This window comes from Toxotes jaculatrix, chromosome 2, assembly GCF_017976425.1.
Source record: "Toxotes jaculatrix isolate fToxJac2 chromosome 2, fToxJac2.pri, whole genome shotgun sequence".
Taxonomy (NCBI): Eukaryota; Metazoa; Chordata; class Actinopteri; family Toxotidae; genus Toxotes; species Toxotes jaculatrix.
The window spans coordinates 21,499,351-21,523,755 of record NC_054395.1 but is presented as its reverse complement, the minus strand read 5'-3'; the positions used below and the strand labels follow the sequence as shown (position 1 = coordinate 21,523,755).

The following is a 24,405-nucleotide window of genomic DNA, read 5'->3' as shown; positions in this document are numbered from 1 at the left end:
ATTTGAATCGCCTTTTTAGTCAGTATTTTTTAGTTTTCACCCTTTTTTTTTTACTTACCTCATTCAGATGCACTTCAGTACGTCTGTAAGTGCATCTGAACGAGGTAAGTGAGGTAAGAACGTAAGTGAACGCATCACCATTCAAAGATAACTTACATCAGTGCTTACAAAAGTAAGTGAACGCATCACAGTTCTAAGACGCTTAAGTACAATGTAGTAAGTGAACACCACCATTCAAATACAGTGATGCGTTCAAGTCATGGAACGCATGTTGAAAAAGCACTTCAGTACGTACATGTATATGAACATGCCACCATTCAAAGGAAACCTAAAACCTAAAATACTCAAATAATAGAAATACGCGAGTAAATGTACTTAGTTGGGCCTACATTCCTCTACTGACAAGTTTCAAAAAGAAGTATAAATAAATATATGAGTTAATTATTTTCTTATAATCATCCATGTGTTTCTTTCGTCCTGCGGAACTAACGTTACATCGCGTCGCCGCGGTACAGTTTCACATCGGAACTAAATATGCGTCGGACCATCATTCCCAGCGAGGAACAGCTGATCACTGCAAAGGCAAAATAAGAAATGTGTTAGTAAGTGTCTCCGGTTTAGAGGCGCTGTTTTGGGGTATTTGTGCTGATATACTGAAAACAGATAGGTTACCTGAGAAGCGGACATGTTGAGTTCGTCGCGATAGTTGTTTATTTCCTGAGAAGATGTTTGCCAAACCGTTCCGTGTCAAATCCAACACCGTGATCAAAGGATCAGACAGGTGAGTCAGTGCCGCTTCCCGCTGCCAGCTCAAACCAAAATAGTTACTTTTACATGGAGCCATTTATGCCTACGTGTTTTTCAATGTAGAAATTTATTGCAAACGGATTCAAATGTCAGAAGGCTGCCAAAAAAACATAAGAGCTCACCTGACAGTCCCAGCGGACTGTTTTTGATGTCAAGTGTCAGTATTCAGCAGAGTGTTGTTTATCGTTCTAATTTTATTCTGAGATTTATGTTCATGCTGTAATTAGGAAGATTTTTCTTTCAACATGAACACTGCCAACATCAGTGAGATTTCTCACAGAATGATGACATTTTGCTTAAATTTGAAAATGTCTAAGGGGATGACTTAGGGCTGCAACCAATGACTATGAGCCGTCTCTATTTTCGGAGACGGTTAAGGTCCTTCAGCATCTGCCGGGCGATGCTGTGGAGGTTCTGTGGATGTTCTGTGGTGGCCAGTGTCATCCTGTACGCTGTTGTCTGCTGGGGCAGCAGTCTGAAGGTGAAGGACACTAAAAGACTCAATAAGATTATCAAGAAGGCCAGCCACGTTGTTGGGAGGGGAGGACTGGACTCACTGACTACAGTGTTGGAGAGGAGAATGTTGTCCAAAATGAGGACAATATTGGACTCTCCTTCACACCCTCTCCACTATGTGCTGATCAGACACAAGAGCTCATTCAGCAACAGACTCATTCTTCTAGAATATGCTAAATATATATCTCTAACAGTAGGTATAACTAGTGTGACATTGCCAACTAAATGAGACTTTTGTTTTTGTTACTGTCTTTAGGAGAAAGCTCAAAGCGGACATATCCGCAGCCTTTCCTTCTCTCTCTGCTGATGAGCTGTCGGAGCTGGTCCCCAACAAAGAGGAATTAAACGTAGTGAAGATTTATGCACATAAAGGAGAAGCTGTGACACTTTATGTTCTTCACAAAAATCCACTGTTCTTTGAACTGGAAAAACGACTTTATCCTACAGGTAATAAGCTGGCAATTAAGTAACACTGACATGACTGAGTTGTTAGAATGCTGTAAGCTCACTCCTTAAAGTAATTTATTTTAACCACAGATTGTCATATTTTTTCAGTTTATGTGCTTTGGCGCTACCCTGCTCTCCTGCCAACAGTCAGGACATGGCCTCCTGTGCTTCAGAAGTTGATCGGAGGGGCAGGTATGCTCCTTTTTCTGAGATCAAGACCTGGGCAGGTGTTTAAAACTGCACGTTTAGATTTATATTAAGTAACAAATACTGTGTTTCCCCAAAAGACCTTATGCTGCCAGGCGTAGTGATGCCTTCAACTGGTCTCCCAGATTTGAAACAGGGCGACTGCTGTGCTGTTACAGTAGTGAACAATAGGTAAGTTATAATGAAAGATTTGGAAAGACTTCTGGTACATTCCTCGCAAATTTAACTGTGACGCTGTTTTCCTGGTCGGTTGTAGAGCTCCTGTTGCAGTGGGAACAGCTGCTGTATCCACTGCAGAGATGCACAGTTCGGGCATGAAAGGAAGAGGAGTGTGTGTTCTCCACACATACATGGATAATCTGTGGTGAGTAACTTCTGTCGCAGTTTGACATTTTGGGAAATACTCTTATTCGCTTCCTTGACAAAGGTTTCATGAGAAGATTGCTGCCACTCTCATATCTGTTAAAAATGAAGCCACAGCCAGCAGCTGATTAGCTTAGCTTAGCTTCAAGACTGGAAACAGGTTCATTTTACTATCATTTAACAGAGCCAGCCTAGCCTTTCCCCCTGTTGTTGCCTTCTAGGTGCCTGTATTCAAATCAAATATATATAATCAACATGTTTGCACTTACACTAGATACAGTAAACAATGTAGTTACATTACCATTGTATCTAACAGTAAAATTACATCAAAATTACACAAAACATTAAAATGGAATTGTTTAAATTCATCAACATGGAAAACAAAACACTGCTAACAATCTCAGTTCTGTTTTTGCAGATTGTTAAAATATAAAACAAACCAGTGACAAATGGTTCCATAGATTTTCTTCATAACATTGGTCTTTGGTTTGAGTGTTGTAAAATAACCCCTCCTCCTCACCTGCCAAGTTTAATAATAACTTGGCAGGTGAGGAGGCCTTTTCCTTTTATGTTTATAAGCAAAGTTAACAGACATCTGTTTTCAGCCCTCAGCTATGTGAGATCATAATGTATTTTTTTTCTATACTCACTAGTACTCAAAGTGAGACAATAATATGGTTTCCACGTGCAGCTCGGACTACGACATTGGGAGTACCTTTTTATAATACCCCTCATTTTTTGGTTTATGTAACTAACCCCCAGGAGAATTTTCCCCAGCAGTTTAGCCTCACTCTTAAGCATATTTCCCAAAATGTTGAACTTTTCCATTTAATTTTATTAAAGGAATAGTTTATAATTAATAATAATATATAATAATATAATCAAATTAAAGTATTTATTGTGAAGGAATTTTTACCTTCCTTAGGCCTTTAGTTAGTGGTAGGCAGAGTTTCCGCAGGTCACTTACAAGTAGGCCCTTAAAACAATAGTTCATCATCTGTCTCAAGGATAGACGCTGGGAAGACATGGATGGCCGATGTCATACACATACACATGTGATGGACTGAGCATCCAGTCAAGGAAGTGAGCAGCCATAACATAGGGTTTAAATACACTCTGTTGTGTTAACTTGTATTGCTCATCTCTGCTCTCCTCCTCCAAGCTTCAACAAATACTTCTGCTCACAACATCTGAGCCTCCTTTTTTCGTGTTCAGAAATAGAAGTCGACTCGAATGTAGAATTTAATGAATTGTAGGAGGACAAAATCATGACATTTTCAGGGTTCACTGTGCAGCCCTACAGCCAAATAAACTTTGCACATGTGGTTTTTTTATATCCTTTTTTTTTAGGGCTTTTGGTGACAAGTCAAGTCCTCCTTCTTTACCAGAGGCAGAGAGCGAAGCAGAAGGGTTTAATGGAGAAGAATGTGAGTCTGATGAAGAGGAAGAGAAGGACGAGGCTGAGAAGTGTGTGGAGGAGAAGCTAAGTCCCCATGAAACAGTCACAGATCAAGTCTCTTCTGGCATTGAGGAGCTGAGCCTTGGTGAGCAGGAAGAAGAGAACAGTGAGAAGGGCAATGAGGGAGAGGAGGAGAACCAGGATGACCAGAAAACGCCACAAGGTACCAGATTTAGTCATATCTCCCATCATGATTATTAAAATGTCATTTGAAAGGGAAATTATTTCAAGTTGTAGCTCAAGCTTTGAAGTACTTAACAACCACAGTCGCGCTGAATCTCTTAATAAGACTCAGCTACAACTTCATAAGTCTCATTATAACAGATTCAAATCAGATTTTTACACATTTGCTACTAAATGATTGCAGGTTTCTAAATGCTTGAGGTTTGGCAGGGTTATTTTTATGACTACATGGTTGTGTTTTGTTGATTCAGCTGGAGAATAATATTTTGTGATGTGGCAAAATGGGAGCTCATTGAGAGAGAAAAGGATGTGACCCAGATCGTATCCTGGTTTTACAGAGATAATGGATGCTCTGCTGGTGCAGTGTTTCCTGCATGCTCTTAAGAGCAAGGTGAAGAAGTCAGAGCTCCCTCTGCTGACCAGTACATTTCTCCGCAACCACATGTTCTCCTGCTGGTAATGTACAGTTCATCATTTAAGAAGTGCTGCAGAAGAATTAAATTTAGTACTCAAAATGTCTCGCATTTTTTCAGCCCAAGTGGAAAGCAACTCGATATCAAGAAATCCAGTTATAAAAAGGTACATTTACACATAAAAATAGACTAATTTATAACTCCTCCAGTAAGCATCTATTGACTGTTTTTGTTGTTTTTTTCTTTTTTTCTTGTTTTTTCCAACAGCTGTCCAAGTTTCTTCAAGCCATGCAGCAGCAGCACAACCTTGTGCGAGTAAAAGAACTGACCAGGGGTGTGGAGAGCATTGTGGAGGTGGACTGGAAAAATCCAGAGTGAGCCAAGCCCTGCCTCAACTTAAAGAAATTCTTGAGATTCAAACTCACAACTCGCCCACATTCAGACTGACTAGCCCTGTGCTTTTCCTTTTCATAGACTGCGTTCCTTCAACGTTCCTGAGGAGACAGATAGTGAAGCGGCTCCAGTGCAGGATGGAGGGGAAGGAGAAACTCTGTACCATCCTCCTGAGATCACAACTCTGTACTCTGTGTCTGCTCGGGTTGAGGCTCTCTTTCTGGATGCAAACAAGAGGTGGGGTGTGTGTGTGTGTGTGTGTGCGTGCGCTTCTTCTTCCTTTCTGACAGCAGGGGGACATAGCAGGGAGACATGAAACTTGTGTGTCAGCAAGCATCCACAAGTTTCAAGTTTACTTGAATGAGACACTAAATTCCTACCATGGCAGGGGGCTGTACCCTACCTGACCTCCACGTCTGGCCTTCCTGGGGATTATTAATAGAAAGTTGTTCACAGCATTCACACATTTTGACATGTCACAGTAGGAAAAGCACAGCTGTTACTAATAACACTGACAATGGTTAAATGTTATATGTGTTTTTAAGTTCTCCAGTAAGTCACAGCATTGTGACAGTGAATAAGATCCTTAAACTGAAGCAGCCACATGGAGTTAATTTTATTTTATTTAAATCGGTGCTTTTCCTACTGTGACATCTCTCAGTATGAATTTTAAACAAGTGTGATGTAGAACTTTCAAGCCTCCAGAAATTCAGGATTTTCAATGAGAGAGAGGGGATAGACGTAATTTTAAGAATTTTAAACGTACAAGTTTTTTTGGGGGGGGGGGGGGGGGGGGGGTGAAGCCGTTATCAGACACAAATTACTATTCCAAGGAGAGTTTTTTAATGTATTAAAACATATCTGGGGAGAATCTTTAAATGACCTTTTTCATTTTTTGGGCTTGTGGATTTTCTTGTTGAGTGCTGTGTACTTTAAAGGGCCGCCTAATGAAGGGCAGGGCAAACTAGCCATGTGTTGTTCTTGTCCCTTTGAAAACATAAAGATTAAATTCATAAATTTAATAAATAGAAAGAATCAGTTAAATTTAGTAGCATTACAAAAATCTCCTTAAGCTGAAGATACCTTGATAAATTTCTCACATTTGCACTTTTATTCTTGTACTGATGTGTGCTTTGGATCCCTGCAGGAAAGGAACAATCCTGCAGCCTGCTGAAGTGAGGAATATTGTCACAGAGTATGTGAAGAAGAATGAACTGGTGAATGAAAATAATAAAAAGTAAGTAGGTGCTTAAATTCTGTTAGGGAAAACTGGTGTGTTGATGGTATAAAGTGGATTGTTTGAAAACAACAAATATCAGCATATTTCAGCACTTGGTGGTTTGTTGTGTTTCATGTTTTTCAATGAGGATGCTTTAAGAATGATTTAATGGTTCTGTGTGTGTCTGTCAGCTGACATAAAAGAAGGAATAACCTCTATTCTTGGCGTAATCAAACAGTAGTGAAGACACTGAGCTCAGTTTGGGTTTATATATAACCACTCTACCCATTGTTCCATAACTGGATGCAGTAATGAAAGGGCCACTTTAATGCCCACTGAACAAATGTGATGCTGACCCCAGGCCATGTGATATTGTTGTAATGGGCTAAAATGCTTAAATGTGACCCTGAAACTGAAGAGATGTCTCATGTTTCTTTTTAGGTCATAAAAATTTGTGCATCATCTGATGTGAAACAAATTGATAATGAGCGATGGGAGAAATTAAATAAAATCTATTATGGACCTGGCATAGCTTAACAAGGCAGCATGTTTCCTGTTGAGTGCCATTTATCAACTGTATGCTGTGGGGTTTTTTTTTCCAGTACAAGTAAATTCAGTGCTTTTCTCTCCTCTGACAGCTTTGTGACCATAAACCCGACTTTATGTGACTGCTTGCTGGAGAAATCAGAGTACCAGGAGGTAGAGTCTCTCAAGTGGGATGACCTCTTTAGCAGGTTAAGACTTATTTTACTGTTTTATTTCTCATTTTGTTTTTTAAGGGACCCATGTGCAGTATCGTACAGAAAATGTTGCCATTACCCATGCCATTCAGCCCTTGAATACCATCATCCATTATACCAGCCTGAGTCAGCATGAGAATATATTGAATTTACTAATGCAGCCAGGTGGAGGCCATCAGCATCATCATTGCGGGATAAGCATGGGATAAAATAATCACCCTAATGCCACCTTTAATCCTGATCTGGTCACTCCAGAGACATAGTCTATGGTTCTGGTTGGAAAACAGCAAAGACCTCCCTTGCACTGCTTTTTCCATCCCTGGGAGTTTTTTATTAATTAACACTGTCATCCTGTTTATGAATGAATTCTGATGACCGTGGTTAGCAAAATGGAGGTGTCTTTTTTTTTGAGCCAGATTTATACGTCTGCATCAGGGTGTTGCAGGGTGTCTGTAGCTCCACTGGGGGTGCTGCTGAAGCTGACATGCACCTCCTCAAAACATGTGAATACACTTTGTGGCCTACGAAGACACCACATGGAGACCACAAGAACTGTGATTTGCTTGGCCAAGACAGATTGTTGATAGTGAAGACAACAGAGCAAGGTGAAGAAAGGCTCCATGTTTATGTCTTTTCAGAAACAATAGACATATTTATATTTTGTGATCTAGCAAAGCCTTTTTCCAGGCAGTCCCTATTATTTTGGGCAAATGCAGATTGCATGGCTTAGTAATCATCACCCTCGATGGTAGCAATGACATTTCCAGGGCAAACTTTCACATTGTCACACACTGTCTTTATGTGAATGAATGAAGTAAACAGCTTTAGTTTACATGGGTTTTTAGCAATCTATACATTACTATGTTAAATGGACAGATAGAGAAATTAGTAGACACAGCAGTATCTCCTTCCCTCTATCATTCTCCATCTCTCTGTCATATAACATTTGGTGCTGATTAAACAGTCAAACCTCACTTTCACAGGACATTGGGAAGAATGCAGGAGTGCTACCAAGTTGTGTTCCCTGGACAAACACCCATAATAAAGAAGGGCCATATTGAGCCCATAGACATCTCTGTGGCTTCTCGAGGCTCCAATAAGAAGGTGACAACTTAGGCTACAATCTCATCCACTGATTCTCAGCTGTAGATCAGTGTGGATTTTGTATACTCTGTGAGGCTGTGCTTAGAAATAACTGTGCTTTGAGCTAAATGCTAACTGATGCATGCTAACATGGTCACGGTGACAATGATGGCACTAGATGAAAAGTTAAGGGATGCCCAAAGTTACTACAATTCGTCCTCCATCCATCTAATTGTTGCATGAACATTTCAGCTTAACCACAAATGTGAACCTTGTGGCGGTGCCTGACACGAAGTTGGGATTCATCCTCTGGGGACCATGAACGTCTGTACAAAATTTCATGGCAATCCATCCAGTTGTTTTTGAGTTATTTCAGTTTGATCTGATGGACTCACATTGCCATACCTACGGAAATCTGATTACGATTTATTGGCTGATATACTGCATGCACTGAGTGGGATGCGTGACTTGTGGTATTTTTGCACTGCAATTTTGTATTTCTTACTGGCTGACTTATACACGATTCAGGTGTATCTGCAGTAAGCTAATATCAGTTAATCTATCAGCCTGGTTGATTTATAGTTCTAGATTTAACTGTTTCCATGTGCTATCTGTAGGTAACTCTTATAAAGAACCTGGAAGTGTACCATTTGGATCCTGCAGTCGTGGCCTCTGCTTTGCAGCACAGAGTCCAGGCCAGCTCTGTCTTACAGCCCATTCCTGGGTCCAAGGATAAAGTCCTGGTCCAGATCCAAGGCAACCAGATTCACCAAGTTGGCAGTTTGCTTTTAGGTTTGAAACTTCATAATACTTAAAAATCTTATTTCTCTCAATTGTTCCTCAGTTACTTTATTTGTACAAATAAATTCAGTTTGTCTTTCATTTCAATTTCAGATCACTATCAAATTCCTCGCAAGTACATCCAAGGACTAGACAAAGCTCTAAAAGGTGGCAAGAAGAAATAGCATTTCTACCTGCTATACCAGCCATTTACTGTCTTTAAAGCTGCTTTACTGTATGTAAACACAACAACAACAAACTGTTGGCCATTCATGTAATAAAGCTGATTGACTGTCAACTTCTGAAGGTTGATAAATAAATTTGTTATTGTTTTATTGTTCTGATTTGGCTTCCCTAGATATTTCAGAGTAAAGTTACTGATGGCTTCAGTTAAACCAGCCCAGCATTATTTCACTGCAAGGAAATTAGTTTCTGATGGTGAAAGAGAACAGGAGAAGAAGAGAAAACTCTTTTCTCAGGTTTAGACATTAAAAACGTTCAGCAAGATTACTAATTTTTAACCACAAAAATCAATTTCAAATATTTCCATAATTCCATATACAATGATTAAACATGTGATTAAGCATTTTTGGGGGGCATTTCAGGCCTTTCTTAGACAGCCAACTGGAGACGCGTTAGGAAATGGGTGGATAGAGAGACAGAATAACATACGCCAAAGGTCCCCAGCTGGACCCAAACTGGGGATGTTGAGGATCATGGTCTGTGCTTTAACCCCAAAACCGGTGCGCGCCTCCATACAGCAATTTTTAACCCATATTTCCATGTTTGCACCAGGAAGCCAAGCAGCTCCACTGAAACAGTTGAGGACCTCTTGAGGTAATGTTTGTCACCGGATAACTGAAAGTCCAGATAAATGGTTTTGAGTGAACATTTTAACCAGCACGTTTCATGATATTTAGTTTGCATTTGTGAAGAACATTGGAGGAAGCACAAAGAAATGTGGATAAAACAAAAAAGTAACAAAAAACATTTTTAAATTTCTCCTGTGGTAAATTCTTTCAGGCCCCTCACAGAATTTGCTCTAAGTCTTCATTTGATTTTGTTGATTTTTGTCAGCATTTTGTTTTGTGATGGACTCAAGCTACAATTATGCAACCTCAGCTATGTAGAGGCCACGTCAGTCTTTATCTTGTTTGTAGTGTTTTTGATGTTGCTGTGGTGGTGAAAGACGGAATTTGTGCCTGTTCTGTTCAATCCTAGTTCTCTGGGAGGTGGGTGGATGGAATATGTTCCCCTCTCTTTTGTCCTATACTTCCAGGTTAATTTTCTTACTGAAGTCTGGACTGTATCTTCTATCTGGATAAAAAGAGTGGATAAAATTTTTCATAAATTAATCTGGGTGTAGTTTTTTTTTTCTTCTTCTTTTTTTCATCCCCCAGGATACTCAAAGGCTGTCCTACAGTACCGATCACGGCTGTTGGTAGACTCTACACGGGGCTTGCCTCCTCACGGCTGTATCTTTCAGGTAAAATAAAATTCCTGTTTTTATTTACTGTTAAACTTACACTTAAAAAGACTCAATGATGATCATTTATCAGAAAGTATCAGCTATCAGTAAGAGAAGCTACAGGTATAAATGAACTAGGTTTAGTGCAACAACATATAATTTCTAGTATGTTATAGTATCATAAATGTGGTAAATGATTTTGGTGGTATGGTAGTAACAGATAGTAATTGCTACATATACAATACTGTGCAAAAGTTTAAGGCATTTGAGATGTTTAGATTCTTATCCATCACACAATATATCAGAGAAGCATCCGGTCCCAGATTCATTCTCCTCCATGACAACAACCCCGAAATATACAGCCAGAGGCTAAAAGAACAATTGTCCGAGACTAGCAGAACAAGGAGTACTGCAACAGATGGTTTGGCCCCCACAGGGACCTGATATTAACATCAGGGTCAGTCAGTCTGGGATTATATGAACAGGAAACCCTGTGAAAGCATAAATCCACAGAGGAGCTGTGACAAGTACTCCAAGATGCGTGGAACACCCTACCTGCAAAGCACCTTGATTTAAAGACAAGATGTGGTCACACCAAACATTGATTAACAGCTGCAACAGAGTGTGGCAGTATTGTTTTCACGTTGTGAATCTGTCTGTAGTTCTGTCTTTGTGACCACCAGTTTGAGTTATAGACCATACATAGTGAGTACATTTGGACTGGTCCTCACTGTATCCCAGTTTCAGTCAAGTCTGTCCACTCCAAGACATTTAAGTAAAACTACAGGCCATCTTGCGATGGGATCACGCCAACCGTGATGTCTGTCAACATGTTGACTCTCCAACTCATGAGTACTCAGAAATCATAGCTACGTTAATACATGAGTACTCAGTACTTGCAGTATGACCAGCCACCAGTATGACCACCAGTATGAACTAACACCCATTTTCACCATTTTGATCTCAGCTCCATACCTGTAAAGTTTTGCCACTGTGTCTTGCATGGTCGTGACGCTATCACAGTGACAAAATCTGTCCCCAGACAGACAGACAGACAGACAGACAGACACACACACACACACACACACACACACACAAACTTACTAATAAGGCATAGTTAAGGGGTACTGTGTTTTGTGAAAAAAAAACCCTGAAAATTATGAATGGAAAATATAGTTTTATATTAGACATTGGAGAGACATTGATTTGTGAAAAGCGCTCAAACTGCGAACGAATATTTATACATCCTTTATTGCAGAGTCAAAAAAGTAAAAAAAAAAAAAAAAAATCTGAAAAAGATATGTGATATATTATAAATTTTCAGTCCTAAATCTAATAGTAACAAATGCCTAAATATTATTGTTGCTTTACATTCATTAAAAATTAAAAACTCCCAATGTCTATGTGTTTTTATATGTCACTTGCAAGTAAATGACAGGAAATTAATTCTGAAATATTAACTCACATGCCAAACAGTGCAGATGTGTGTCAGGATTGTTAACTCGGCAGCAAAGCCATCTCCCTTCTGTAATAGAGGAACAGAATGAGTAAAACACAGTAATAAAGAAAATTAAACTGTGTTTTATGGAGTCACAGTTCAATTAAATGTCTTGTTGTCTGCTGAGAAACACAAAGTCATTAACTGGTTATGACTGCCATGTGATCATTTCCTCTGTTCCCCCGACACCGGGAGAGTGCACCTGTACAAACTTCCTCAAGGACAATTTCAGTTATTGTGTTTAGTAACAACACGGAAGGGGTTTTCTATAGTTTTGTTTTGCAGTAGAAGGACGCTTGTCTGGCACAGCCTAAGAACTCTTGCCGAAACTTGGATTGGGTGCAGACATACAGGTACATGTTGGCAGCTGCGTTGCTGAGGCTTAGCATGGTGCCAGTGTCTGCTGCTATATTTATCGGAAGATTGTAATCATTACGATCAAAAGTGTACATGTGAGTCGTGCGGAGGATGATCTGAGTTATGGCACGGGTGACAGACAGCAGCACGAAACTCATGGACACAGTCACTAGAAGCACCACAGATTTTCTCTTCCTGGACCGCAGCAGGGGCATGACTTTGTTGATCCTGGAAGTCAAATCCGTGGTGACATGAACCCGATTGCTGAGAGATATCAGGCGCAGAGTTAGTCCGTTGAGTGTAAGAATGATGAGGAAGGGGAATATGTAGGCTTGCAGTGTTTGAAACCAAACCAGGGTGTGAATGAACTGAGTTGGAGCCTCTGTCTTGTAAATACACCTGGTCTGGTTGTTCAGATAAACTGAGACATTAGACCAGTAGTAAGGAATGGCAAAGAGATGACTGAAGAAAAAGACTGCTGTAATAGTCCAAGATGCACATCTCGGGGTGCAGATTTTAGTTTTCATTTTCCACGTGTGGATGGCGACAAAACGTTCAACTGTAAACACAACCACCAGCCATGTTGAGGCGTTATAGGCTCCATAGTTAAAAATGTCCCTCAGGCTGCACCACGGCTCATAACTCCAAAAGGGCTCCCGTTGATGGTACTTAACAGAAAGCTCAAGAACCACAATGAAGATCAGAACAAGGTTGTCAGCCACAGAAATGGCCATCAGATAGTAGGTGCTGGATCGGGAGAGCATGCAGTTCCTCCTCCATATGATCAGAAAGGTGACAGTGTTGGCTGAGGAAAGGATTTGTGTTAGTCGTCTCACATCAACCTCAGAGCTAATATTATCTCAATGTATCCACTAAATGAATGTTTCTAAATGGCATGTAATACTTAAATATTTTAGTATGAAATCAGCCAGCAGCTCAAACTCACTGACATTGAGTTTTGATGTACTTACAGGGGATGCCCACCACTGCTAGAGAAGGGTAGAAAACTTCTTGTAGTGTCACCATCCAGTGTTTTTTTTGAAGACTCATATCATCTCACACCACAGACAGTGGCACAAACTCCAGGACCACAGAAGCCTCTTAGCTCAATAATCACATATTGCTTCGGCACAAGATGGCCACTCCCACCTCGACATACAAACCACGGAAGTGTGTCAACAGCTTTGAGTGTTGATAATTAAAGGGGAATTTATGAAACTAGGATGTTATGATAATTTCTAAACGGCATAATGATTTCTTTTATCTACTTTGTATATTATCATTTAAAGAGAATTGTAATTGTGTAAGCTTTATGAACATCAGGTGCAGGTTCCTCAGGCTTTTAATCATTTATGGGAAAAATGCAGGAGTGACTTGAAAGAATCTCTATGTTCAGGACAGACTGTAGAAACTGCCAGAAACGTCCATTGTGTCATTATACCTGTGTGTGGGTGATAGAAAGGAACAGATAAGTCTGTTTGCTGGGAATAAATATATTGTAACATAGATGCACAGTGATCGACCGCAGACCAGACCAGGCTTGTGCTATTGTAGACGTTGGATTCTTTCTATGTCACAGTACAATTTAACCCAAAAGACATTAATAGTCTCTGTACATTACTTTTTCATTTATTCATTGGCAGCTTTATACAGAAAATTACAGTGATAACAAGAAAACAAATCTTTTTGCTATGTCTATGGAGATATTAAATTAGAATTAAACAGTAAGAAACTTTAATGTGCAGATTTTTTTTTTCTTTTTGTCCACTTTGGGGTGACAGTCACAAATTTATTCTTTATGTATTTATTTGCATGACACAGTGTACATTAATCAAAAATGACCACAGAACAGAGCTGAGGCTAAATATAGTGAATTAATATTGAGGGCTGAAGCAAGGTTTTTTTTCTGTATGGAGGTGGCTCATGCAGGACAAAAAAGCCTGGTCCACCTTCTGATTAAGTTGCCAGATGAGTCTCTTTTGCCATGACAAATCCAGTGACAGTTGACACTTGAATGGAAATAACTTCCACTTTTCCATATTTTCCAGTCAGCGAGCTGTGTTCTTTCGACCCTTCTATCTCTGCACATCATGTTCTCTGAGGCCGTCACCATTTGTTTCCAAACAGAACGCCAGTTTTCCAAACCTCTAACACTGTGGAGGCATCCTAACTGAGCTGTTAAGAATTTCTAGAGTATTATATAGGTCTACCGTGTAAATAGAGCGTTAAAGCACTGTCATACAAGCAATGCACGATCTTTTGAGGAAAAGAAGCTCTCTCCTCAGGCTTGCTCTCTCTCCAGATGTCCCACCTGCTGTGATGCTCCAGAGACTCTCTGGCTGTTCCCTGTGAGATAGTTGAAATACGTTCAGCTGTCTTGTGACTAATAGATTAAATATGCAGGAAATATAAATGCACCGTCTCTAAAGCAAAATTAAACATGTGCACTGTATTAATTTGTTTTCAACACATCCTGTCACTGTGATGACTAACAGGGTACTAACTTACAAACAATTTGAATTGTGTGCCTGAACCAGCTCCTTCAGCCATGATTTCAGGTCAGTACAACCATTCCATTGAAATAACATCAGTTTAATTAGTTGCAAAGTTATCGTACCTCTCAAAATACTAGTTCAGTGGCCTGTAGCTTTTCTTTTTTTAAAGCTCTACTTTGACACTTATCATAATACTCTTATTTGCTTTCTGGCTGACACTTACGGTAGATGGCAAAATCAGTACCATTGTGGTATCTGTTAAATATGAAGCTAATAAGAAAAACAACTGGGCAACTCTAGCTGACAGACTGGAAGAATCTCCTGGTGAAATAAGAAAGATGAAGAAGATTTTTTCCAGAGTTGGTGAGGTGTTTTTCTCATTTGGTCCTTTATTACTTGAGCAGCTAGCTGGCTGGTGAAGTGGCGACAGCACATCCCTTCCATGCTTTAAATATGACGCTAGAGCCAGCACACCTCAGCTTAGGTCAGCTTGGTGCGTTGTGCCAAACATGACAAAGAAATAAACAAGCACATAACCTTTGGACAGACTAAGACGCCTCTGAGCACACACATGTAAAACCCTCTCACCCTTCCTAAATAGAAGTAAGACACCCAGACTAAAAGAGACACAAAACAGCCACAAACCACACAGGTGTTTCATGTCGCTTTATGTCTCTTTGTTGTAGCTTTGCATCTTTTTGAGAAGAATTTGTGAATGTAGATGTGTAGATGTTTTGTAGATGTTTTGTGTGTTTTTTTGCAGTCATTTTGCTTCTCTTAGAGGGTGTTTTGCATCTGTTTGTTTTGGCTGTTTGTTGTGGCTTTGCAACATGTCATTCTGTGTTTCTTTGTGGTTGTTGTGCATCTCTCTGAGGATGATTTGCATCTCTTTGTAGAGGTTTAAGTCTCTTTGTAGCTGTTTTGCATCTCTTTTGTCGTTTGGTGGCTCTTTCTGGCCTTCAGTAATCCATCCATGGCATAACCCATCATAAAACCACAACTTTTTTTGTACGGATTAAATAAACAAGATCAAAAGTCTTAGTTAGACATGTCAGTTAGTTAAAATGTCAAGTCCAGTAAGTCAATCTTAATAACATCCAAATTATTTTCTTATGCTTATAATATCAGTCTTCTCATCTATCTGTTTTATTCTATCTATTCCTCTATCATAAAAGAAACTCCCCGTTGCTTTGTGGGATATTGAAGATTTCACAGCAGACTGTCTGATTGAACAGAAAAAAAAGTATGAAAGAACAGAGAGAAAGAAAAACACCTTTAGACACGTGTACTGTGCGCTGTGTTAGACACGGTGTCCTGTTGCCATGGAAACCAGGTTTCCAGGATCTGCTCTCTACAGAATTAGAGGGCTCATCTGGAGGAAATTTCATGTCTCTGGCTTCATGGAGGGTCATCTAATAATTCACACATACCGCCTTCTTCCCAAGCTGCCCACAGCGATCTGGCTCTACTTAGCTCAGCGTGCAGCAGGGGTCCCTGCTCCTCCCTGCAGCCACCCACTGAGGACAAATCTGAGTTTACTGATGCTGTGCCAGCAACACTGCACAAAATATGATGGTGATTACTGTGTAGAGTGGAGGTTACATAAGGCTGTAAGCCAGTCATTAGGGAAGATGTTTATAAACATTTCTGGATTCATCTGTATTTTGGTATTTGCTGACCTGCTAGTGAATGATGTTGACGTTTATTGTGTTTGTTGTGGCAGATTATCTCTGCTTTACCTTTCCTGTTATAGTAAAGCCTGCAGTCCATTCCTAATTCATGTAGGCTTGTAGATATTCTTTTTCTGCCTATTAAATTAATCAACTTTGATTTGAATTACGTGTAAATTTGTTGCATTACTTTTGCCATTTACCTCCCATATTTTATAACCACTTGCTATTCACTGAAACTATCAAGAAGACTTTTAATATCTTTAATTAAACAAGCTCATATTTTGAGTTGTTACTCTATGACTGTTGCATGTCTAACACTAGATTATGTTTTTTTCCCACTTGCTTCAGTTTCAATTTAGATAACAGACTTGCTGATTGCATAACCAGTGTGTGGCAATGCTTTTTTTTTTGTGCTTACGTCAGGATCACTGAGGTTGTCATGCATCACTGCCAGTCCAATTTACAGCTGAGAGGATGAAAAGACCAAAATGATTTAGATATAGTTACAGAAACTATTAATCTGGTTCATCTGTTTTTATAGCATTTGATAATCCACCAGCAGTCTTTGGAACTTCATATGTGGCTTATTGAAATGATAGAAAGGGATTTAGCTAGTGTTGTTTTTATACTAAAGCATCTACAACATATTATTCCCATTTGGTGATGAAATTATGTCATTGTAGTGTCACTGCCAGGTCTTTGTGGTGTGTCATGAAACAACTCAGAGATCTTTCAGGGTTTTTTCTCACAGTATTATCGTGAACTGGGCTGTGAATTACAAGAGTCCACCCAGATGAGTGACCAAATTTAAATTCCAGTGTGCTGTAACGAGGGCAGAACAGTGAAAACCTCAAGGCAGAAACTCAGAGGAAGCAGATGTCTAACAAGACAGAAAAAAACATGACTAAATCCTGGAATAGCTTGACAAGAACACAAGAAGACATTGAAGTGACAATCATAATATCATGCTATTGATCTGCACCTAGGACTAAGCACAGTACTATGTAGATGATGATGATCATTCTTATAAAAATGTGTGCAGATATTCAATCAATCAAAGGATGGGGAATTAGCAGACACACAGTCTGTGTCGCCCTCTGTTGGCCACCAGCAAGCACAGCAGGAACAAATCTCAAAAGCGGAGAAGCAGTGGTACATAAAGGGTTACATTTTACAAGGCCTGAACAGTAATGAAAGCCATTTCAAGAGGCCTGTTTTTTTTAAGTGTTTTTTTTTTTAACCCATAAAACTGAGGTATAGTTGGATCTGTGTCAGAAAGGCCACAGTGGGAATATTTGAAACCATAATGTATGATGTAGCCTCAGTTGAACACGCAGAGCTTTACAGTGGGGGTATTTATTAGGGGAGGAGGAATTAAGGGCTACTCAGCTCCTTTTCTTGACTAAAAGTACTAATGCCACACTGTAAGCAAAAACTCAAAAAAAAAAAAAAAAAAAAAATCCCCATCACTGTTACTTACAACTAATAGTCTAAACTAATAGTAACATCTGAGAAGCTGGAATCGTGGAATGTTTGGCATTTTTAGATCAAAAAAGTATATATGACAATTCATCAGTCAGCTAATAGATTAATCATTTCCACTTGATTATTTACTAGTATATACACTACTGTTTTATGTTTGTTGTATGCAAAAATCTTTATTTGTAAAATAACTAAAGCTGTCAGATAAATAGTGAAATAAAGCAGAAGTACCTCAAATTTGGCCTTCAGAAAATTTGGTAACAGTCCACCACTGGTGTTTATTGCACAACTGTTGTATTGGGTTTTATTAGTGTAAAGTTGTTTTATTGTATCGGATTTGTAATTCAAATTGACTTTAATTTGAGTTATTCAGAGATTAAATCATCTCAGAAATACACATGGCTAAATTGACATATTATTGTTATAAGAGCAAAGCAATGAACAACCGTAATTTAATTTCTAGCAAATGTCCTAAAGCCTCGCCGATTTCTGTCACTAGATGAAGGACTTTCATTCAAACACTAACAGTAAAACTAGCAATATTTACATGTTATTCAGCTAACCTTCACTTCAGTCGCAGCCTCCGAGTTTTAGGATACATCGAGTGAACTCAGGAGATGCCTGCTGCCAGTCGCTGATCCATCAGACAGGCTACAGTACGTCATCATTCTGAGAGGATTGCACTGCTAGAAAGGATTACACCATTTGACATTTTTCCTGACGAAAAGTGCTTAACCACTTTGATTAGAGACCCAAAAAATAAAATAAAATAAATTTATGACGAAAGCAGATCAATTCTGAATATTTTTAGGGGCTGATTATGTTCTCGTGGGATTGATGTGGCTGAATCAGGGATGGATGGAAGATTATTTGAGGACAGATGTAGCACCATCTACACACTGTGGAGACAGTTTACTGCGGTTTAATGTAGATGTTATCTCTCTGTCTTGCCCTTGGGTTGCCTAAACACATTGGATCCATTAAGGCTGCTTTGCAGTGTCTAATTTTTATTAAATCCTTTAACTGTAAAAGACAGGCTGCAGATGTTTTTTGTTTAGTTTTGTTTTTTTTGACTAAGGTGAAACAGACAAAAGAACCATAAAACTAAACTATTCACCTGCCATTAAACCGTAGATAAGCCATTCTTCTTTTGCAATGCATGTGTTTTATATATTTACACCCAATGAAGCATTTCATAAAAAATGTCAGGTGATGCAGTGAAGAGTCTTTATACAGATCCCCGAACAGTAATTGTAAATCTACCAGCCACATAACATAACTATACCAATCTCGCGCTTTAAAACATGTGAGTAGGTTTATTGATCTTTTCCAGATGTTGCTTGCTCAAAGCCTTCTATCAACTCTTCTTTGCCATCCAACTCCGACTCAGTTGAGCTTATGGTATGATAAATCTTGTACAAGATAAGTCTGTATTGGATTTCCTTATCAACCCATAATAGTGTTTTTCAAATAGCAGCAATCAATCATGTACCACATCTATAAAATGTTTTGGCATGCTTTTCTACACAGTTGAGATGAGCATTGTGAGTTTTTTCCACATGGACATACCTGCCATAATCCAAACTGCCAGAAGGGAAACAAGTTCAAACATCAAAATGAAAAAATGAACAGTGTCAACCTCAGTGTCATGAGATCCACATATAATGACTTATTATTTTTCCTATCCGCAGTTATAATTTTGTCGTTTACACACATTTGCCACTCTACAAACACATTTCATCCAGTCACTTGCTGTATTACATTTGAATTCACTAAACGTTGTTCTCTTTTGGGTGCAGCACCTTTTTTAAAGCCTTCTTTATGCTTATATGTGAAATCCATACTGTTCAATACAGTGACCCCAGACTTTATTGACCCCCCTCAGGCAAATCTCATAAAATCCCAAATTAAAATCCCATTAAACTGGGGTCGTTCAAGGGACAAAACCATAAAAAATATAAGGCTATAGCCTTATGGGTACACATAAAATTAAAGACTTTTGAAATCAGAAGGTTTCTGCCCCACAAGACACTGCATCAGAGATTCAGTGGCTGTATTTGCAATCCATGGTGTGCATCCCTGCAAGAAATTTGCCCAAAGTTTGTCTCCCTCCCATGCAAATACACTGACAATGTAAGTGAGTTTGGGACATAATGTCTTTTGCATAATTCATCAGCCAGGACTTCAACCACCTTTTCCATCCCTTCATCAACACTGCTGTTAATTAATTTACAGCCATACATTTTCAAAGGCCATCTTTATTTATTATCAGTCACTCAGGACTCTAAGGGACGGTGGGACATGTGTGATGTGTGGCTATACCAGGGAGACAGAGAGAGGGAGCGCAAATCAATTTGGTAGAACTGCCGTTAGTACATCATGAATGTGTCAACATGTCATCTTTGGTCATTTATAGTGTAGTATCTTAATTCATAATACATGTGATAAGATGCACACTGAAAAGCAACAAAATTTGTTGAGTGTACTGAGTGTAGGTTTTGTAAAGGGTCCACCTCCATAACCAGGGATAAGGAAATAGAGAATATTTCCAGATGCAGTCAGAGCAGTGCATCATTTACAGCAGGATGTGTGCAGCAAGTGGTTTTAGGTTTGTGGGGATGAGAGGATGGATGTTTGGCAGGTGGCTTGGGCAGCAGGGGCATATACTGTATATATCTCTCCCCCGGTTGCTGGATGTGAGTGATGACAGACAGATGGTTTTGAGGGCTGGACCCGAGATCAATTCTGCCTTTGGATTTCCTGGCAGAGTCCAGCTTGGAGACAAATTCAGAACAGCTCTATCTCTCATCCCTCCTCCCGACTGCTCCCAGAGCCTCGTATCAGTCGTAAATTTTAAATCTCCCAGGACAACGTTGCCAATAATGATAAAGCAGCCCCTGTAGGTATTAAGGGAATTTGCATGTTGTACTCTGTCAACTTCAAGACCTGCAGCTCTGTGTGTGCGATACAGTGCAGTCTATGGCAGACATGGCCACGGATGAAGGGAGAGGTTTCAGTTGGTCACAGATGATGATGTTCATGATGGAAACAAGCATCAAACATGCTAGTGCTAGTGTGCATTAGTGTGTAAAACACTGATTTAAGTATTTATTTGTTTTTGTCCAACTTCACACTTATATTTTATGAGTTAATGACCATGGCAGAATGAAACTCTCATTTATTTATTTTTGGGGGAAAGGGAATCTCCTCTGTGTGTGTGTGTGTGTGTGTGTGTGTGTGTGTGTGTGTGTGTGTGTGTGTGTGTGTGTGTGTGTGTGTGTGTGTGTGTGTGTGTGTGTGTGTGTGTGTGTGTGTGTGTGTGTGTGTGTGTGTATGCACATGCTTGGCGTTATTAATTCTTGTATTTTGTATTAATTCTATTTTCCCTTCATTTTTCTTTGTTGCTTGTACTTTCTTTGTGTCACACTTGTTGCATGTGCTAGCATGCTTTTGCTAAAAACGTGACTCCTACTGTTGTGCTGTGTGTGTTTTAGATATAAAGTAGTTAAAACACAATATAAAAAAATGAAATGCCTCAACAGTTTTTCCCCATTATAAAGCATGAACTTTGGTCCAGACAGTGGATGCGAATCCATGGATCATTTGGTTCCGGTCAATTCTGGAACCTTACTGGAGTAAATGGTTCATCTATGTTTCTGCCAGTTTCGTGTTTTCGTTGTCACTAACCTTCATGTCATTTCAGACCCAGCAACTGTCCTCTGCCCAGTTTCCCGCCTGCTGGCCGTCCAGCTATGCACACACTTGTTCCCCTTTGCCTAATCAGTCACCTCTGTGTGTGTATTTTTTTTTTTTTTTTTCACCAGTTGACAGATTGTCTTCATGCTCATTGCCAAGCTCTCCAGACCCTAGTTTGCTTGTTGTCCAATTTCTGTTCCTGACAGTTTGCCTGCCTGCTTGGCAAGAGCCAACTATACTGATCAAACTGGTCTATTTGTTTGTTTCTTGTCTCAACAGCTGGTATAAAAGTTTTTCAGCTGAATAGGTGTGGCAAAGGTTAGATGTCAGCTCGGTTCTCATCTGCTGGAGGAGCTGAATAAAGAACAAGGAGCAGCAGAGCAGGCCGTGTGCTTGATCAGGAAAAAGTGGATTTCAGCACATCGCTCCATGGCCTTAATCTGCAGGATTAGGACATCAGTAAGTTCACTCCGGTGTGTTTGTGTCTGTGTGCATGCAAGCGTGTTTGCTTTCTTTGTTTCTTAACATACATGTATGTTGCATGTGCTTGCATGTTTTTGTGTACCAGCATAGGTGTGAACAAGATTGCAAACTCTAGTATCCAGAGCCACATGTGTAGAAGCAGCAGCAGGCAGACAGGCGGGGTGGGTGAGAGGGAGGTGCTCATGGGTTAAGAGCTAAAGCCGCTTGGCCCAGATGAAGATGGCTCTCAGGCTCTCTGCCAATCAAAGCCCAGTCAACATCCCACTCTCACTGACAGGGCAGGGAAACGGTGAGTTAGGCCACACGCAGCATATAGCGCAGACAGTGTGGTGCATGTACTTTCAGAAGAAAAGCGACAAAGAATGAGGGCTCTACTTAAAATTTAATTAACTTTCATTCATATTTGCAGATTTTTGGCCATTTGAGAGTAGCAACAACAACACAGATATCACCTTTTTAAGGAAGTTGTTTGCAGAAATTATCCATTGATTATTATTTATGGTATGCAGGCTCTTTTTCAGGTACAGTCTGAAATGAAATAATATTAATACAAACTATTAAAATAGACAGTAAAACACAGACAGTGAATGAGGTTTAGGCTCACTTAAAGGAGTTTGGCATAGTTCATCAAAGATTATTGAGATCATCCTTGATCTTACAGAAAGTGATATGCAGGTTTATTTTTGTTTGTTTTGATTTGTTTGCTTTTTAGGTTGTTTTTTAGTTAAGGGCCAGAGTTACAGGGCAGAAAACAGGAGATATATATGATGATAGTTTTCACTATTGCTTTATTTTACAGGGCAAGTTTCCCAGAAAGAATCATGTAGTTCTGAGACTGTAATATTAGTTCACTTAACTGTGATGACTTAATTATCAACTTCCAGATTATTTTTCATGACAGAGATTGATACCTTCTGAATATTTGTTATTTTAGTCTTCATTTATACTGACTTGTATGTTTGATTGTGGACACATTTCACATTTTGGAGTTCACCCACTGTCCTGAGAATAAAAGTCTCAAGGTTGTCTAGCTTACAATTTAAAAAACATCTGGAAGTGTACCAACTGATCAGCACGTTTAGTACCAAATTATATTTTTCATTCCAGGAAATAAGTGGTTGAAATTTGGAATTTGCCGACCCTTAAATTAAAGCATTACCCAGTCTTCCAACGTGGGTTTTGCAGGTAAATAAACATCAGTAAATGGTGATGGCCATTTGAAGGCTGTTTGAAAATGAAATATGGAAGAAACAACAGAAAGCTTGAGTACTTTGTGGTGATAATCCTCATCTTCTCCTTTTTACACCTCATGCAAATCTTCCATGCTGTCTATTGTCTTCATGGCCTCGACAGGCCTCAGCACCACAAAGTGACACGAGTGAGCATGATGGAGTCTGTGGCTGGTTTGAGTCAGTGAGGATAAAGTCTCTCTGAACATCTGCCAAAACTCAGAGATCATCTAACCAGATATGGGCACACAGTTCACTGCTGTGACATAATGTCAAGCATAAAAATACTAATGGTTTGAAAAAAGCTTTTTTTTTTCTCACTCCCTTTTCATCCATTAAATGCCAGTTGTGTTTTTGGCCCTGCTATCTTTATCACTCAGCAGGTGGTGTGGATTAGTGATGTGCTTTAAACTTCAGTATGGGATAACACACGCACCACACAAGAATGGATAATCCACAATTCTGCTGCTTTTCAGTCTTTAACAGCCACCTGAATGTCTTCTTTTCCGTAATTGCCTCATCATCTAGCCTGTGCTCACTTTACTCCCTCAATCTTCTCCCTATTTTGTCCTCTTTTCCCAATCAACCAGCTCTGCCGCATCCCCTTCTTTCTCATTCATCTTCCCCTCTCACAAGTCTGTCTTCTCTATTCATCAACCCAGTTCTCCTTGGCCGCAGGAGGCTTGCTTAATCACAAACTGCATTTTTACTGGAGCTCTGGGTCCTTTCAGTGACCTCTTGTGCAATAATTACAAGTTATTGATAGATATCTCAGTCAAAGTCAGAATGGTTAAGTCCTGGTAAAACACTTTGATGTTTAAAATGGGTATAAATGTCAGTAGAAGGTAAAGCATGGATCATTTGACAAAACCTTTTAATGCAAAGTTTTCTTTTTTTTTTTTTAACCAGAATCTATAATATTTAGAGATGAAATGTTAAAAGGATAAGGCACTACTATGCTACGTTTCCAACTACTGCCAACAAATTCACTCAGAGCAGCCGCCAACTGCTAGTCTTTCAGTTTTTTTCATTTAGATTATGATTTGAAATGAAGAGAAAACTCGGGGATCCCCAGGATCCAAAAGTATGCTCACACATACTTTGTGTTTGTGTGTTTGTGTGTGTGTGTGTGTGTGTGTGCAGTGAGAGGCTTGCATTTGTAAGTTCACAGAGTTATACAAGTGCAGCCTGCAGCCCTTCCACAGATAATGGGCCACGAACATGCAGGAAAATATAAAAGAGCGAAGCAGGGGGGGGGGGGGAATAACAAAAGAGGGATGAATACGCAGTAATGAAATGGAATCTCATCTTCCATCTGAAAAGAACATCAAAGGAGACGCGTAATCTCAGGAGGCAGTACTTTGTCATCTGACGTGCATCCCCCTTGTCTCTCAATCCCTCTCCATCCATCCCT

General features: G+C 39.6%; 2 protein-coding genes across 2 annotated transcripts; one reads left to right on the top strand and one right to left on the bottom strand.

Moving 5' to 3' along the window:
• Positions 1-543: 543 nt before the first annotated feature.
• Positions 544-8,954, top strand: eif2d (eukaryotic translation initiation factor 2D). The gene is made up of 15 exons (XM_041055628.1): positions 544-781; positions 1,580-1,770; positions 1,879-1,962; positions 2,058-2,148; positions 2,234-2,341; positions 3,691-3,962; positions 4,321-4,438; positions 4,516-4,561; positions 4,663-4,769; positions 4,870-5,025; positions 5,936-6,025; positions 6,646-6,741; positions 7,731-7,851; positions 8,448-8,622; positions 8,725-8,954. The coding sequence occupies exons 1-15, from the start codon at positions 726-728 to the stop codon at positions 8,793-8,795; spliced, it is 1,782 nt and encodes a 593-aa protein (XP_040911562.1). The 5' UTR covers positions 544-725; the 3' UTR covers positions 8,796-8,954.
• A 2,888-nt stretch (positions 8,955-11,842) lies between these two features.
• On the bottom strand, positions 11,843-12,959 carry LOC121191375 (probable G-protein coupled receptor 139). The gene is made up of 2 exons (XM_041052528.1): positions 12,905-12,959; positions 11,843-12,738 (listed from the first exon to the last, which is right to left on the bottom strand). Exons 1-2 carry the CDS (start codon positions 12,957-12,959, stop codon positions 11,843-11,845), a joined length of 951 nt encoding a protein of 316 aa, XP_040908462.1.
• Between the last annotated feature and the right edge of the window lie 11,446 nt (positions 12,960-24,405).